The sequence below is a fragment of the Mus caroli genome, chromosome 5 (genome assembly GCF_900094665.2).
Source record: "Mus caroli chromosome 5, CAROLI_EIJ_v1.1, whole genome shotgun sequence".
Taxonomy (NCBI): Eukaryota; Metazoa; Chordata; class Mammalia; order Rodentia; family Muridae; genus Mus; species Mus caroli.
This window is the reverse complement of record NC_034574.1, coordinates 27,012,764-27,028,210: the sequence shown is the minus strand read 5'-3', so window position 1 is coordinate 27,028,210 and position 15,447 is coordinate 27,012,764. Positions and strand designations below refer to the sequence as shown.

Below are 15,447 nucleotides of genomic sequence, written 5' to 3'. Positions count from 1 at the left end.
CCAGGCTGAGCCCAAGGGGGGGGGTGCTTTTAAAACTTTATATGGACTGGAGATGTGTCTCAGTAGAGTGCTTTGCCTGGTATGCTTAAAGCCCTGACTTTGATCCTCAGCACTGAATTAAGACCTAGTGTGGTGTACATGCCTATGATCCTGGCACTTTGGAGGTAGAGATAGGGGCATTCACAAACTCCAAGTTCAAGGCCAGCATGGATAAGAGAAGGAGGGTGTGAGGAGGGAGAGGGGAGAGAGAAGGAGGAGAGGGAGAGGGGAAGGGAGAAAAGAGGGAGGGAGAGGGGAGGGGGAGGAGGAGGGGAGGAGGAGAGGCAGAAAGAGAGCGAACATGAGTAGATTAGAGGAATCAGAGTGGTTTTTGTTTTCTTGCTTTCTTGTTTTTTTGTTTTTGTTTTCCCCAACATGTCCTTTCCCTCTGGTTTGGGGGCTTTATGCTTTGCTCTCAACCCTGCCACACACAGAGTAGCAACTTTGCCTCTCCTCTTACAAGGACTTTGACAGAGATGTAGGTAGTCACTGGCTTGGACACCTTGTCTGTCTGCCACACGTATAAACCATGAAGACTTCAGATTCCCTTCAAGGTCTAACCCTGTGTTTGTGCCCCAGATCCCAGAAGCCAAAGGAATGTTCAGGGTTTGGTGTTTTGTTCTGAGCCAATGTAAGGAAAGTCAGATAAGGGGGTATAATTACTGCCACTTCTGAAGAAGGAGTGGCAGCCTGTGGCTCCAGACCTGCTGGGGGCTGAGGGAGCTGGGGGAGGGGGAAGGAAGGGATTGGGCTCTTAAACCTCTCAAACTCCTTTCAGTTTTATTTTGACTGTGGCCACTCCTAAAAACCATGAAGTGAAGCAGGCTGCTCACAAAGGGAGTGCCCAGGGGCCTGGCTAATTGCCAGGGTCAGGGGGTCAACTGCAAAGCATCTTTCTCCTCCTTGATCTTTCAAGAAAGCCAGGACCCATGAGAGAATTCGGGAACGAATCCAGCAGAGCCTTGAGAGATATTTCAAGACCCCAGGGAAGGAGAACTCAAAGGTTTTTTTTTTTAACCCAACAAAACTGTTAAGAACCATATCTTTAAATGGACCTGATGGTGCCTGCCTAAAATCTCAACATTTGGGAGGCTGAGGCAGGAGGATTGCTTCAAGTTTGAGGGCAGCATGGTTAAAGAGTGAGATCATGTCTCAGGGCTAAGGCAACAGCAAGATAGGTGTTTCTGTATCAGTCACCCAGTTTTCCTACACCAGTTGTGTTCCTGAATCTTCAGAAGAGATAGAAAGCCCAATTACTTCAAAGGATCTCCCTTCCTCCTGCACCCAGTGCAGCACACAATACCACCCCCCTGTTCCAGGGACATCTGCTCTTGGTCTCATCCTTGCTTTTGCTCTATCTTCTGGTATCTTCCACTCTGCTCTGCCACCATGGAATTAGCTAGTATGTGTGGATGGATGAAGGTGATCTTAAATCGTCTCTGTGGGCTGGTGAAATGGCTGTGCAAGTACGGCACTGGCCACCAAGCTTGATGTGAGTCACTTGTATACCATGGCTCAGTGCTCCCCTCCCTTCAATAAATAAACACAATAAATTTTAGTTCTTCTGAAGTATGAACACGTCCTGAATTCTCTCTCCTGCCTGGTAACTCTAGCACCTTACAGTGAGGCTTCATGTGGGGAGTGATGATGGCTGAAAGGACCTGAGATCTTATGCCCTCAAGTTGTGTCTCTTTCACTACCACTAGACAAGAATTTCCAGAATTTGCTGAGGAAGCAACAGAAAGGGCCCTGAGAGACTGAGTTCTGCCCAGACACAAAAGCCTCTTCAGCTTCACAGAGGGGTTGCAGGCTGCAGCCAGGGCTGGGGCTCAGAGATCATGCACCTGAGAGAGTTCTAGTCCAGGTGTGGGCAGATAAAACTGCTCGACACCTCTGTATCTGTGCGGCTCCCAGAACTCACACCTACTGTCTAAGGACAGGGAAGGACAATATTGATGTTGTCCTTCACATGGCTCTGTAGACTGCAGAGATTCCTTTGGACTCAGATGTGGCCTGGGTTGTAGGCAAGAGAACTGCAGTTGAGGGTTCCTGCGATCACAGAAGCTTTTCTGACCTTCTTTCTGCTGCCTACCTAGAAGAAAAACCCTCCCCTAAGGCTCTGTGTTTATGAATGTGGCATAGAATATGTACCCTGGGACTGGCCACAGTGGTATGGGGTAAGCTTTGCATATCAAACCTGGGGCTCCAGCCTTCCCTATGGAGACAGAACTGAAAGATGTGAAGGGTGCCAGCAGGCACCCATTGTTTTACAAGCCTTTTGAGGCTGGCTGAAAGTCACCATAGGCTTGAGACAGAGAGAAAATATGTCAACAAAGAGCCAGAAATGGGACTGGGGCCAGCACCACTTTCTGACACCCTTCACCTCACCCTAACCTGTCACATTCCTGATCCTTCACAGGCAGATTCAAGCCTGCAGGAGCTGTGGGTGGATTCTAGCAGAGTCGTGGGTGGCCTGGTGTTTTGCCAGTGAGGAAACCTGGGGGGGGGGGAACTGACACACTTAGGGGACTCCTCTCTCCCTTTCTGGGCTGCAAGGAGCCTTGAGGGACTTATTGGGAAACTGTGGGCTTGTAGGTGGTTAGAAAAGTCTAGAGAGGCAGGTGACTGCTGCCTTGAACCGCTTAGAACCACTTTCTGCTTCCTGCTGGGCGCTGGCTCCTTGTGACCCTTGAGCAGGTCAGAAGCACAGGGATATGCCTGATAAAGATGGCAATCACCATTAAAGCAGCCAACACCACAGACAGTCAACAGCAGGATCAAAGGAGAGAGAGAAAGGAGCCCAGTGCTGCTGGCTCTCCCCTGCTGTTCTCCCTCTCACTTCCCAGGTCTTGTCTGTGCTCCAGGTCCCATTGTCCCCAGTTTCTGGCAGATTAGACTCCCTCCCTCTTGCCACCTGCTGATGTACTTTACTTGGCTCTGTCCTCAAACCCTTAGCTCACAAAAGGTCCCTTGCCAAGGATGTCTGCCCTGCCTTCTTCCTTTCACCACTTCAAATCCCATCTTCAGGAGCTGGCCCAGTTAACCCTGTCTCCTTGAGAGAAGATGGTCAGAGGGCAAGCCCATACTAGGGAGCCTGGGGTCTGTTCTCTGTCCTTCATGGGAGAAAGGCCATTCTCAACCCGTGGGTGGTGATACCTTTGGCAAACCTCTATCTCCAAAAGCTATTTACATTCTGATTCATAATAGGAACAAAGTTACAGTTATGAAGTAGCAACAAAAATAATTTTGCATGTGTGACTTTTCAGAGACAAAGTTTCTCTATGTAGTCCCCGCTGACCTAAAACTCATTCTGTAGACCAGGCTGGCCTTGAACTCACAGAGATGCACCTGCCTCTGTAGCACTTTAATCCCAAGTGGTGTGTGTTACCACCATCTGGCAACAAAAATAATCTCATGGTTGGGGGTCACCGCAACATGAGTAACTATAAGGGTTGCAGTGTTAGGAAGGATGAGAGCCACCAGTAAGGGATTATCCCATCCAAGGGCCTACTCCACTTTCAGGTGTCTTTGTCAGTGAAACCTGATGCCTTCATGAAAGGGTGAAGTGTTTCCCATGTGGGGTCCCCAACCTCCCTGCTCTGACATCCACAGGCCACCCTGGGCTAATGTGAAACACAGCATACTCCCCACAGGGAAATATTTATAATCCAAGGAAGAAGAAAAACCAACTTCTCTTGCTGGGATTCTAAAGCTCAGGTGGGTGGGTAGGAGGTAATGGAGGAAGCACCCCAGCACCCTGAAAGCACATCAAACTTGGGAGTGCCTACCATCCACTAATAATCCCAAAGGTCCTGGGGAATCTTTGGGGACCTGGGAAAACTTATCATTGCTATCCTATGGAAATCAACACTTCTGTGACATCAAAGGTGAGATACACTGAATGTATGGGGTCAGGGGGCTTGTGTTTTGTGTTGTTTGGGAAGTTGATACCCTGAATTGATGCAGGTATGAAGAAGAATCTAATTTGAGTCCCGGTCATCTCTCTGAAGACAAGGCTGGCTCTGGGTACCACCCAGGCCTTTAGACCTGCATGGGGCCACCTGAGGGCAGAGAGTGAGTAGGAGCTGCCAGGGAGTCTGTGCCCCAAGATGTGCCCTGAGATGAAAGGAAGCAAGCCAACCCACAGGCTGGCGTGAGCCTCCAAGCGCCACACTTACCATGCTATTCCAGATCCTGAGGGCGAGTGTGGTAGGATCCTGCGGCGAGGACCATTTCTGGAAGAGAAAGGCGTGAGAAAGGACTCTGTGTCAGCTCCCCGCCCCCAGGATATGATGGCCTCCATACTAACTGACCCATGAGAACAGAGCTGTGACCCATCCAGCCCTGTCCCCTAGCCCTTCCTTAACATTGAGTTTATAGAAGCGCTGTCGGGGGTGAGAGTTTGGAGGTCAGGGCTGCAGGAAGCAGAGTGAGTCTCTGGTTGCTCTGCCTTGTGACAGAGCCTCTAAACCTGAACTCAGAAGAGGAGCAGGTGACAGAGATGTGACTCAGCTGTGGTCTGAATGAGGAAGTGAGGCACGGGCAGGGGGTCCTTCCCCCTTATGAGCAGAAAGTCTCGGAGGTAGCACAATGATGCCAACAGAGAGGAGCTGGGAGCTGTTCCTAGCTGCAGCCCTGAAAACCCCACCCTCACAATAAGCAGAGAGGCGGGAGGTACCCAGGGCTTCCCACCCCCAGGCCCTGAGTTCATGTGTTAATTCATGGGATCTTCACATTCACTCTAGATGGATGGAATATTAGCAACAGTCCCCGTTTAGCAGATGTGAAACCAAGACATAGAGAGGTCAAAACATTTTCCTGAAGTCACACACTTGGCCTATTCCAGAAGCAGGGCTTTAGGCTACACTCTCAGCCTTGGGTCCCTGCTCTTTACTTTGGAGCTGCCCTGCATCTCAGAATCTGCCTCATGGGGCCATGCAATCCTGTGAGGGGAATTGCATGATAAAGTGTGAGAGACTGCTGTGGTATTGTCTCTGAGATTGTACTCTGGGACTTCTGTGGAGGAAGGGGAGAGGAAAAGGGAGGAGGAGAAGGAGGAAGAGGAGGAGGAGGAAGAGGAGGAGGAAGGGGCAGGTGCGTGGTCCAGACTTCCTCACCATCTACACTCTTTAATCTTGATGCTGTACATAGCTCACTCACCAAGGGTGGTTCAATTTCAAAGAAGAAAGGCTGGAAAACCACCGAGAAGGTCTCATGCTTGTTGAACTTGCTAGAGGCCAGGAGATCTTCCCAGGCTTCCTGAAGGGAGAAGAGAGCACGTGTCAGGAGCTCAAGCCAGCAAAAGTTGCTTCGCACGCCAGGACCTCTCAACTCAACCACCTTCACACAAGGTATACAATCATGGGATTGGAAAGGCCCGCCCCCTTGCCTTACACTCTGGGTCTCTTGAGGACTAAAACTGAGTTTCCACTTGTCTCTGAAGCCCCAGCACCAGGGCGTACTAGACAGAGAGCGGGAGACTCCTCTCTGGAAACTCAAAAAGCACAGGACAGCCCTGTATGCCAAGGAGGAGCCATGTTCTCCTTGGGGGACGAGGTCTGCAAAGGCAGCCCCAGTCTGTAATGTCCAGATTAGACAGTGTCACACAGCTGCACTACCAACAACTACATGAAAATATTGTTAATGCCCTGCAGCAGGCCCTGTATTTTGAACTGTTCATCAGCTCAAATGTAAAATCAGTGGCTTTCACTGAACCCACTACACCCTACTTGGCCTCTTTGGTCAACTTCAGGAGCCATGGCTTGCCTCCATACAGGCACCATCTGGGTGGAACAGAACTCATGCCTAGCAGTGCCAGCAACAGAGGCAGCAAAAGACATCTCGGAAGCAATGGGCAAAGCTCTTCACCAGCTGGTATCAAACAATCCCCTTTCCCATCACACACGCTGTGGTGCTCCCCCTTTATGATAACAGTATGGATTCATCACAAGGAGACCCGAATTCAGCCAAGTCTCACTGGAGCTAGCTTAGCTCACTGTCTCCCACCATCTTCTCCTCCTCCTCCATACTACCCCACCCCTGGAGAGCCAGGAGCCTAGGTTCCAGCTGGGACTCACCTGATAGGACCACTGCATGACAGCTTTGGATAATGTCGTTGTCTCCTCTGAGCATTTGCAAACCTCTGGTGCAGGGCTGCAGGTCAGAATGAGCCAAGCATGATGGATTATACTGGTGGGATAGGGCGGGGCCGGGGGAGGGCTCCAACAGAGAGAGTGTGATGGGGGTGGGAGGTGCAGAGAGTTGCTTAGAAAAAAAGGGAGGTTGTAGCCTTAGAGGGTGCAAGAGAAGAGAGGCAAATGGTGAATAAGAAGGTTGGGGTGTGTCTTGTTAGGGTTACTAGTACTTTGATGAAGGCAGCTTGGGGAGGATAGGGTTTATATGGCTTAACTATTGTGAATCACAGTGCACCGAGGGAAGCCAAGGCAGAAATTCAAGGTGGAGGGACCGTGGAGGCAGGAGCTGATGCAGAAGCCACAGAGGAGTGCTGCTGACTGGCTTGCACTCATGGCTTGCTCAGCCTGCTTTCTTATAGCTCAGGGGTGTCCCCATTCACAGTGAGCTGGCCCTCCCCACACACCAATCAGTAACTACGGAAATGCCTTACAGGCTTGCCTACTTTCCACCCCATTTATGGAGGCATTTCTCATTTAGGGTCCCCTCCTCTCAGATGACTCCAACTTGTGTCAAGGTGACATAAGCATGGCCAGCCAGCACAACTGACCCTTTGTCAACCTGACACACAAACACATCTCTAGCAAGTCATACTTTCCCTTCCTTGTTCATCTCCTAGATTTCATATTAATAAATATCACAACGTGAAGCATATTAGTACACATGGCTCATCTCCTAAGCTCAGGTCCACAGTGCTGCAAGGCATTTCCACAATGCTGGGGCCTCTTGCTGCGACGGGGCTGCACATTCACTACTAGGCTCTCCTTCTCTACGCTCTCTTCAGGGACTCTATTCTTGCCACACAGTGTCAAACCTCAGCCATTCTCCATGATCCCTTTATGACTTCAAACCAGTACCACCTGGGTGACTCCTACACTATCAAGTTTGGCTGCCAGCATGCGTGGGTACAACTTTGGCCACCTCTGGAACCTAGTTTCTGTGTGCTCTCAGGAAATACTTCCCAGAAGATTTCACTTCAACCATGCTGGTCTCTTCATAATCACCACAACTTTCCCAGCTCTAGATCCAGCATCAATTATCCCAGCAAAGCAAAGGTTTCACTTTATTTTTGGTCTCGTGTAAATCATGGCTGACTCTCCAGCCCCAGCTGACCAGAACCACAGAGGTTTAATTCCAAATATGCAATGACCTCGAGAGTCAAGTGATGTCAAACGTCCTTCTGAAATTTCACAAGGCACACCTCTGTCATTTGCCCTGCCCGCAGGGTTCATTCACCAACCTTGGAACCTTCAGTGACTTTTCTATCCCACGTTTCCGCCATATGGTCAGGTCTATCACAGTGATACCCCACAAACCTGGTACCAATTTCTCTTAGGGCTACTACTGTTGTGATGAGACACTGTGACTAAAAGCACAGTGGAGAAAAGGGACTTATATGGCGGCTTACATATCCTGAATCACTGTCCACTGAGGGAAGTCAGGACAGGAACTCAAACTGGGCAGGAACATGGAGGCAGGAGCTGATGCAGAGGCCAAGGAGGGGAGTAGCTTTCTCCTCATGGCTTGTTCATGAGGCTAAACAATGCCCTCCAGGCTTGTCTGTAGCCTGGTCTAATGAAGACATTTTCCCAATTCGGGTTGCTTCCTCTCTGAAGACTCCAGCTTGTGTCAAGTTGACACAAATGGCCAACTCAGGGCAGAAGGCATCCCATGGAGCCCTTGTCCACAGGGTCAGGATATGCTATGAAGACATTCTTCCTCCCCTTCCTTATGTTCCCCACTTGCTCAACACCCCAGAAACCCACACCCCATCCTTACGATCCTGTCTCCTGCCCCTTCAGAACCCCTCTTTCCTTTCTCAGCTGGCCTTGCTCAGACCTTCTTCACATGAACTTCTTTCCCAGAATCAAATACCAGATTCTGCAGCTAAAGCAAAAAGCCTATAAACATTTTCAGAAATACATGAGAGTAAAGTTCTGAGACACTAAAATACATTGTTTTGTTTTTGTTTTTTGTTTTTGTTTTTGTTTTTGTTTTTGTTTTTTCTAGTCGTTTTCTAGAGTAATACCTCTTACTGCTAGAGATGCTTTGCCAAACTTGTGTGTGTTTGTTTAAGACTGTGTCTCATGTAGGAGCCCAGGCTTGCTTCAAATGTGTTGTATACAGCTTTTCCCTCTGACCCCCTGCCTCTATCTCCTAAGTGCTAGAACAACAGGTATGTATCACCACACCTAGTTTCCTGCAGTGTTGGAGACTGACTCCAGTTTTGCATGCCAGGCAAGCACTCTTTCAACTGTGGTTTAAACTCTCAAATCATTTGGGGGTGGGGGTGGGGCTCTGGCTCTATCACTGTGTCAAACAAATTAAATATTGCAACATTCTCACTGTTATGTGAGCCAGACAGACAGCTATTGAACTCTCCAGCCTCCAAGCTTCGGGGGATCAATGTATGTGGAGAGCCTATACAGTACATGAAAGGGCTCTAGTCAGACTGATCATGGCAAACATGGCTTTGGCAAGCCTTGCCCTTCTCCACCATTCCCCTAAAACTGTTAGATTACATTCCTAAAGCTAGCCCCCAAGGTACATTTCCTTATTTGGCCAGTTCCTGAGACCTCCTCCTGTGACTGACTACCATAGTTCAACTACTGAAGTGCTGAAGTCCAGCAACATCCCCCCTTTGGCTCACCTAATTAACATGCCCAATTAAAATGAAACACCTCATCCTAACACAGGGTTTCCCCTTCTGCGTTTATAAAGCGCCATTTTCCTATGGGCCATGTCTGTCTCATATCTATCCAGAGGCAGCCCTTTGTCCTCCAGGACAAATACCCCTCCCCGTCTCCCTTGCCCCTTTTCTTTATCCCTTATCCCTGCCTTTTGTTCCTCTGGGGTGAATAAACCTCATTTGTGCTGAGAACATGGTCTTAGAGTGTCTTGACCTATTTACCTCGACTGTCCCTACCGTACTGACATGTGATAACCACACCAAAGATGATGGTCCTATACTATGTCTGTCTGTCTGTCTGTCTCCTGCTCTCTTTTACCTGAAGACAGTTTCTTGATGCTGAAGAGTCATGGCCAAAACCTCAGAGAGATCCACCAAATTCACAAATGCTCTGGGGACCTAGGAGATGAAAAGACATACGAGATAGGAAGAGACACACACGTGCATGTGCCAAGCTGCCATGGCTGCCTCTGGGCCCTCTGGAACCCTGAGGGCCTTGCCTGGAGACCACCCTTTGGAGGGTTTGGATGAGGTTGGTTTAAAGGTGTCACCCCTTCAGTTGTGCATCTTAGAATGCACCTCTTGCCTCTGTCTGGTGCTGAGTTTGGCCCAGATCTTGGGGAAGCACTGTGTATTTGGGAAGGTGAGCCACAGCACAGTTCTCGAACTCCCAGAGACTGCAGCTTCCAGAGAGGCTAGCCTCCATCAGAAAGCAAGGGTGCTTAGCTCTCTGAGAGTGCCCAGACACCCCACCCCCACCCCAGGAGCATCCCTTTCAGGACAGGTGAGAAGATAGAACCCTTCCAGCTTTCTATCCTCAGGGTCTTGTTCTCTTACTCCAGCAAATGCCACTGTGAGCAACCTGAATGCCACCTCTGCTGCCCTGAGAAGGGCCTCATGGGCACTCAAAATGATTCTTGCCTCATGCTCCATACCCCAAGGCCCCAGGGGCTGGGCAGTCATTGCCTTACCTCATGATGCAGGTAATCCAGCACGCCCCCCAGCATCTCCATGTGCTTCACCAAGTGCCTTTTCTGTGAGAGAAGAACTGGGGTGAACAAGGGCAGCAGCAGGGAGGACACAAGGCCAGGGCCCAGACTCAGACAACCCCACAGAGACTATGGCAGATGCTTAATGGAGGCTGTGCTCCCCCACAAGTGTAGAATCTCGGAGCTGCTTCGTTTTGGCTTGGGCTTTGGGTCCAGACTGTTTCTCTAACTCATCCTCCACTAGGGAGGCATTCCACATCAGAGAAGGGCAAGCTCTAGGCTGAACCGTGATCACAGCCACTGTGGGGGCTCTCATGCTCCAGGCAAAGGGTGGGACACATTAGTTCCCAAGGACTGAGAGCTGTTTTTATCTGAAGAAAATAAATCTGAAGAGGGAACATGATCAACCTGGTCTTAGTGACCCAGACAGATCTCAAAATTTCCAAAAACGGGACCTGGAGCAGTTGCTTGGTGGGTGAAAGTCATTTGCCACTAAAGCCTGGTGACCTGTTTGATCATAGGATTGTTCTTGATCTCCACACATCATTGAATGTCTCTTTGTCTGTCTCTGTCTCTCTCTCTCTCACACGCGCGTGCGCACACACACACACACACACACGTGTATACAAAATAAACAAAATATAATAATTAAAAAAATCCAAAACTTCCACAGGGCACAGGCTATATATTCTGTATCTGGGAGATTTGGGACCAGAAGTGTTTCTGTTTCTGTCTTTGGAGTCTTTCAGGTGTGGGGTACTTGCATAGATTTTACCAACTAAGTATTTATTATCTGAAAACCCCAAATCTGAAATGCTCAAAAGTTTTTGGATTTTGGATTTCTAACCAGAAATCCAAGCTGGGCTGTTTGCCAGATCCCTCCTTCTCCACCCCCACCCCTGTGCTGTAGTTGCCCTGAGTAAGAAAAAAAAAAAAAAAAAGGTCTCAGAAAGAGAGTCGCAAGGGCCCCATTACTGGGATGTATAAATCTGTCTCATCCCACCCCCTATCTCCCCAACCCAGTGCAGCCCTCTCCCATCTTTGCAGGCGAGAAAATAAGCTGATGATGGAACCTCTAAATTTGACCCCTGGTTATCATTTCAATGTGAAAAATAAGTGAAATATACAAGAAGACAAACGCCTCAGCTGGCTGCAGACTAGCTGTCCCCTGCAGCAATGTGGCTCAGACAGCAAGACAAGGAAGGGCAAGAAGCTGTGCTATTTATTACCTGGGGGGACAGGGGCAAGCACTCTAGAGGCATCTGCCAATCATCAGATGAGGGTTGCAGGGAGGGCTGCCCACTACCCACAGCCTAGGAAGAAGTGCCCATGTCTGTCTCTCCTCTGCTCCTGCTTTGGTGAGAGGCTGGCATCCCAGCCCATCTGTTAGCATTGGCCAGTGATAAGCACTCTGTCTGGATTCTTCTGAGCAACACGCTTTCCTTCTGAAAGAGCCCTAGGACGTGCGTCCAGAAAGGTCTCTGCAACTCAGCTGTACCATGTGCAGGGCATCCATCTTCCCTGGGGGACCTTGAAAAGCAGGGTACTCCCCCTCCAGAGTGAGATATTGCTTTAGAAACCCTTGAGTCAAGGGTTTGTCTCTAGACATTCGGGGAATCTAGTCTCATCCAGCCATCACAGGTGTAGAATGGTTGTCACTTGGCTCAGCAACTACCCCGTGTCCAAGTGGAAAACATTATATACCTATAATGACTATCATAGACATTTGTCGTCAGACTGCTTTCATCATGATTCAGTATGTTATGTGCTTCCTGCGGCAGCCCAGTGCATGCACCCAGAACAAGGAAAGTAAAGAGCGCGTGAATCCACAGCCCCCTTCATCCATGCAATGAGCTGGAGTATTTTCTATTTGATCCCATTCCCTCTCCCTTCCTTTATTTTACAATTTGTGTTTCAACCTTTCTGACTTAATCACGAGCACTCACTAATGTCCTGGCATCCATGACCTCAAAACCTAGAAAAACAATTCTCTGTGTTTAAATTGAAAGAGATGAGTGGACAATGCATGCATGGGTAAATGCATGCTTGAAATGAGAGGTGGTCAGCCCACACTAGGGAGCAGATCACTCAGCAAGAATCGATCCAGTCTGTAGGTACCATCATGACAAGGTCTTAAAAATACATGGTTGATGAAAAGTGCATGCGCACACCTATATGGGAACGTCACAGTGAGTTGTGATCAGTGGTGATATGCACACTGAATACATTTTAATGAAAACAAAGAATATTAAAGGTAAAAGAAAGAGTTTCATATTACTTGTGGAACTAAAAATTAATTTAAAAAAAACCAAGTCGCATAAATGAGACACATATACTTAAAATGCATCATGAACTCAATAATGCTCAAAGGGACATTGAGGCAAAAAAAAAAAAAAAAAAACTTGTAAGACTGCTTAGCTGCAAATTAGAGTGCAGAGAAGAAATCACGAATGAGTGTGAATGTGCTCTCGCACATGGAAAAAATAATCAGATGCCATTCTGAGCCAACTCACCACAGATACGATAGCCCTGCTTGAGTCTACACCTAAGAGGGCAGATTTACGTATGGGCTTGGTAATGTGTGAGTGGCTAAAGAGTAATGAGTGGAGATACAGAGGCAATGTGTAAATGCATGCTTGAATATATCAATGCGCAGGTGCATAATTCATGAGTTAACATTAATATGCATAATGACCCCAGAGAGAACAAACAGAGCATGTAAATTTCGCTTGGACCTAGTGAACAGAGACCGTCTTACTCTGTGCACTACACACTCGGGAGATCTGCAGGGACAAAGGAAAGGAAAGGGAGGTTTTATTAATTCTCCTGGGGTCCTACGGCACAAAGGAAAGAGAGCTTTGATAGTGGCCCAGGGATCTGTGCAAGTGGCAGCATTTGGAAGGAGGCAAGATGTGGCAGGAGAGGGACACAGCAAGAAAGCTGGCCATAGCTGAGCTATGGCCTGACAGAGGTCCTGAGAGCTGGGCTGAGGGAGCAGTGGCAAGATGACAGAGACAGCTTGGTGGCAGCTGTACTTCAGACTCATGAAGAAGAGTGTGTATGTCATTCACATGCCACAGCCTATATTTCCCAGCTATCCCGTACACTTTGGACTGATTGGAGCTGATCTTTGATAAACACTGAACTCACAATCTGCGATATAATTATCTACACATAATTTAGATAAAACCACATGTTTTGTCCCCAGGAAAGCCATCGAGCCTCAGAGATTAGATCCACAGATCATTTGCCTTTGGTAAACGCCAGTCTTTCCACCCAAGCTGGGACTCAGGGTTAGGGAGGGTGAGTGGAGTGTGCGTGTTCTACACCAGTTAGGGGAGGCTAGGGATGCTTCCTGCGTTTGTCCACGCACTCACTGCTCACGTGAAGGCAGAACTGAGAGAGGCAGAACAATTCTTAGCTAACTAGTAAGCTGATTCTCTCCGGATGCAGAACAGCCATTGACTCAGGCTGCCCAGGCCCCGACTGGAGAGTACAGAAATCCATAGTAGAATCATATGAAATGTAAAAGCTCCCGTGCAGCAAAGGAGACGATATCTATGCGACGCCAGGGCCTACACGTAACAAAAGTATCTGTTCATTTTCCAAGGGGTTAATATTCACAATATATTAGGAACTAAAAAAGTTAAACACCCAAAAACAAATTATCTAATTAACAAATGGCCAGATGCCCTGAATACAGTGCTTGAAAGACATATAAATGGCCATTAAATCCGTGACAAAGTAATCAATGTCATTAGTCAACACAGAAGTACAAATCAAAATCACACTGATAACCCAGCACACCCCACTCAGAAAGACTCTCATCAAACAACAGGAGCTGCAGGGGGGAGGGGGAGGGGCTCCTTACATATGACTGGTGGCAGTGTGAATTAGTGAATTACTAAGCTACTGAAAAGTCAGTAGAGAGGTTTGTCACAAAGTACAAAACAAAACTACCATATGACCCAGACACCGTACTCCTCAGAATCCCAAAGGACCCTAAGTCAGGATACCTTAGTGGCATCTATCTATACATCCATGCTTCTCATGACACTGTTAGGGAATCAGTCTGGGTACTCACCTCAAATGAATGGATAAAGATAATGTGATAGTCTACACAGAAGAGTACTATACACCCATAAAGAAGGATGAAACTGAGTCATTTGCAAGAAAGTGGACGACTTGGAGATCATCAGATAAGCAATATAGACCAGACCCAGAAATACAAACATACATTTCCTCTCCTATGTAGAATCTAGATTTTTTTTAAAAAAAAGATATGGAAATAGAAGGGGAACTATTTGGCAAGAAAGGAGTGGGGAAGCAGAAGGAGGGAGAAAAGGTAATGTGTGTATGGAGGTATATTATATACATGGAAGTATATTATAAGCATGTATGATGGAGGGGCAGTGATTAGGACATATAAATAAATAAATAAATAAATAAATAAATAAGGCAAAACCCCCCAAAAGACCCATTATTTCAAGCAATGAACAGAACATTAGATTTTCTTTTACAAATCTAAAATACAGAATTTAAAAGTATTCTTGGTTCTTGTGATGGTTACGAATGCACGGCTTTGGGCATACACTTACAACACCATTTTATCCCACCCAAATCATAACCCACCAAAATGGTTAAGAAGGTCAATTCTATGTCCTCTGTATTGTATTACCCTAAAATACTGGAGGAAAAGAAGTAGCTACATTTTATCATTTTTCGTTTGTTTTCCTGAGAATCTATGTATCCATCCATCCATCCATCCATTCATCCATCCATCAATCCATCCACATGCCTGTCCATCTGTTCACTAATTCACTGTCCTAATTCTGAAACAGGAGGCCACATCCCCAGCCTGGTAGGCAGTGCACAGACAGGGGTGGGCAGCCCCTCTCCTCACCAGCAATCTCAGCCTCCCCACCTGCAGCTTACCTGCTGAGCAGAGGGACACAGGTGACACTGGCTTGTGTTACTGAAAAACACAGTTATGAGTTTCCAGTCCTTCTCAAAGTCAAGTTGCTGCAGTGAAACATCAGAGAAAAAAGAGCTTGAGCCAGAAGTCTGTCTGCCCATGTTTCTCAGTCTCACACCCCAACACTTTAAGTCACTGTTAGGGCTGTTTTTGTTAGTCCTGAGCATCTGATCCTCCTGCCTCTGCATCCTGAGAGTTATAGGCATGAGTTACCATTGGCTTGGATGCTCTCTCTCTCTCTCTCTCTCCCTCCCTTCCTTCCTTCCTCCCCCTCTCTTTCTCTTTTCTTTTCTTTCTTTCCTTTCTTTCTTCTTTCTTTCTTTCTTTTCTTCCCTTTCTTTTCTTTCTTTCTTTCTTTCTTTCTTTCTTTCTTTCTTTCTTTCTTTCTTTCTTTCTTCCTTTCTGTCTGTCAAAAGTAGTACTTGGTAGTCTAACGGAATAACAACTCTTCTATAAGGCAATTTGTACCTTCTTGTATTAATAAGCAGCATACCTTGATAAAAAAACATTCTTTTGCAATGTCAAATTGAACCTAGGGCCTTGGGCATGCTTAGTAAGTAATC

At 47.5% G+C, this 15,447-nt stretch overlaps 1 protein-coding gene across 4 annotated transcripts in view; it reads right to left on the bottom strand.

The window, feature by feature from the left end:
• The window catches only part of Plb1 (phospholipase B1), a 138,999-nt gene that overhangs the window by 80,383 nt on the left and 43,169 nt on the right, over nucleotides 1–15,447 (bottom strand). For all 4 annotated transcript variants that reach the window (XR_002377944.1, XM_021162761.1, XM_021162762.1 and 1 more), the window contains 6 exons: nucleotides 14,845–14,931; nucleotides 9,892–9,954; nucleotides 9,240–9,319; nucleotides 6,117–6,192; nucleotides 5,200–5,298; nucleotides 4,218–4,274 (listed from right to left, as the gene is read on the bottom strand). Coding sequence is in view for 3 of the 4 variants with exons in the window: in XM_021162761.1 (XP_021018420.1) it covers nucleotides 4,218–4,274; nucleotides 5,200–5,298; nucleotides 6,117–6,192; nucleotides 9,240–9,319; nucleotides 9,892–9,954; nucleotides 14,845–14,931 (462 nt within the window). In the remaining variant the exon portion in view is untranslated. The remainder of the gene's footprint in view (nucleotides 1–4,217; nucleotides 4,275–5,199; nucleotides 5,299–6,116; nucleotides 6,193–9,239; nucleotides 9,320–9,891; nucleotides 9,955–14,844; nucleotides 14,932–15,447) is intronic.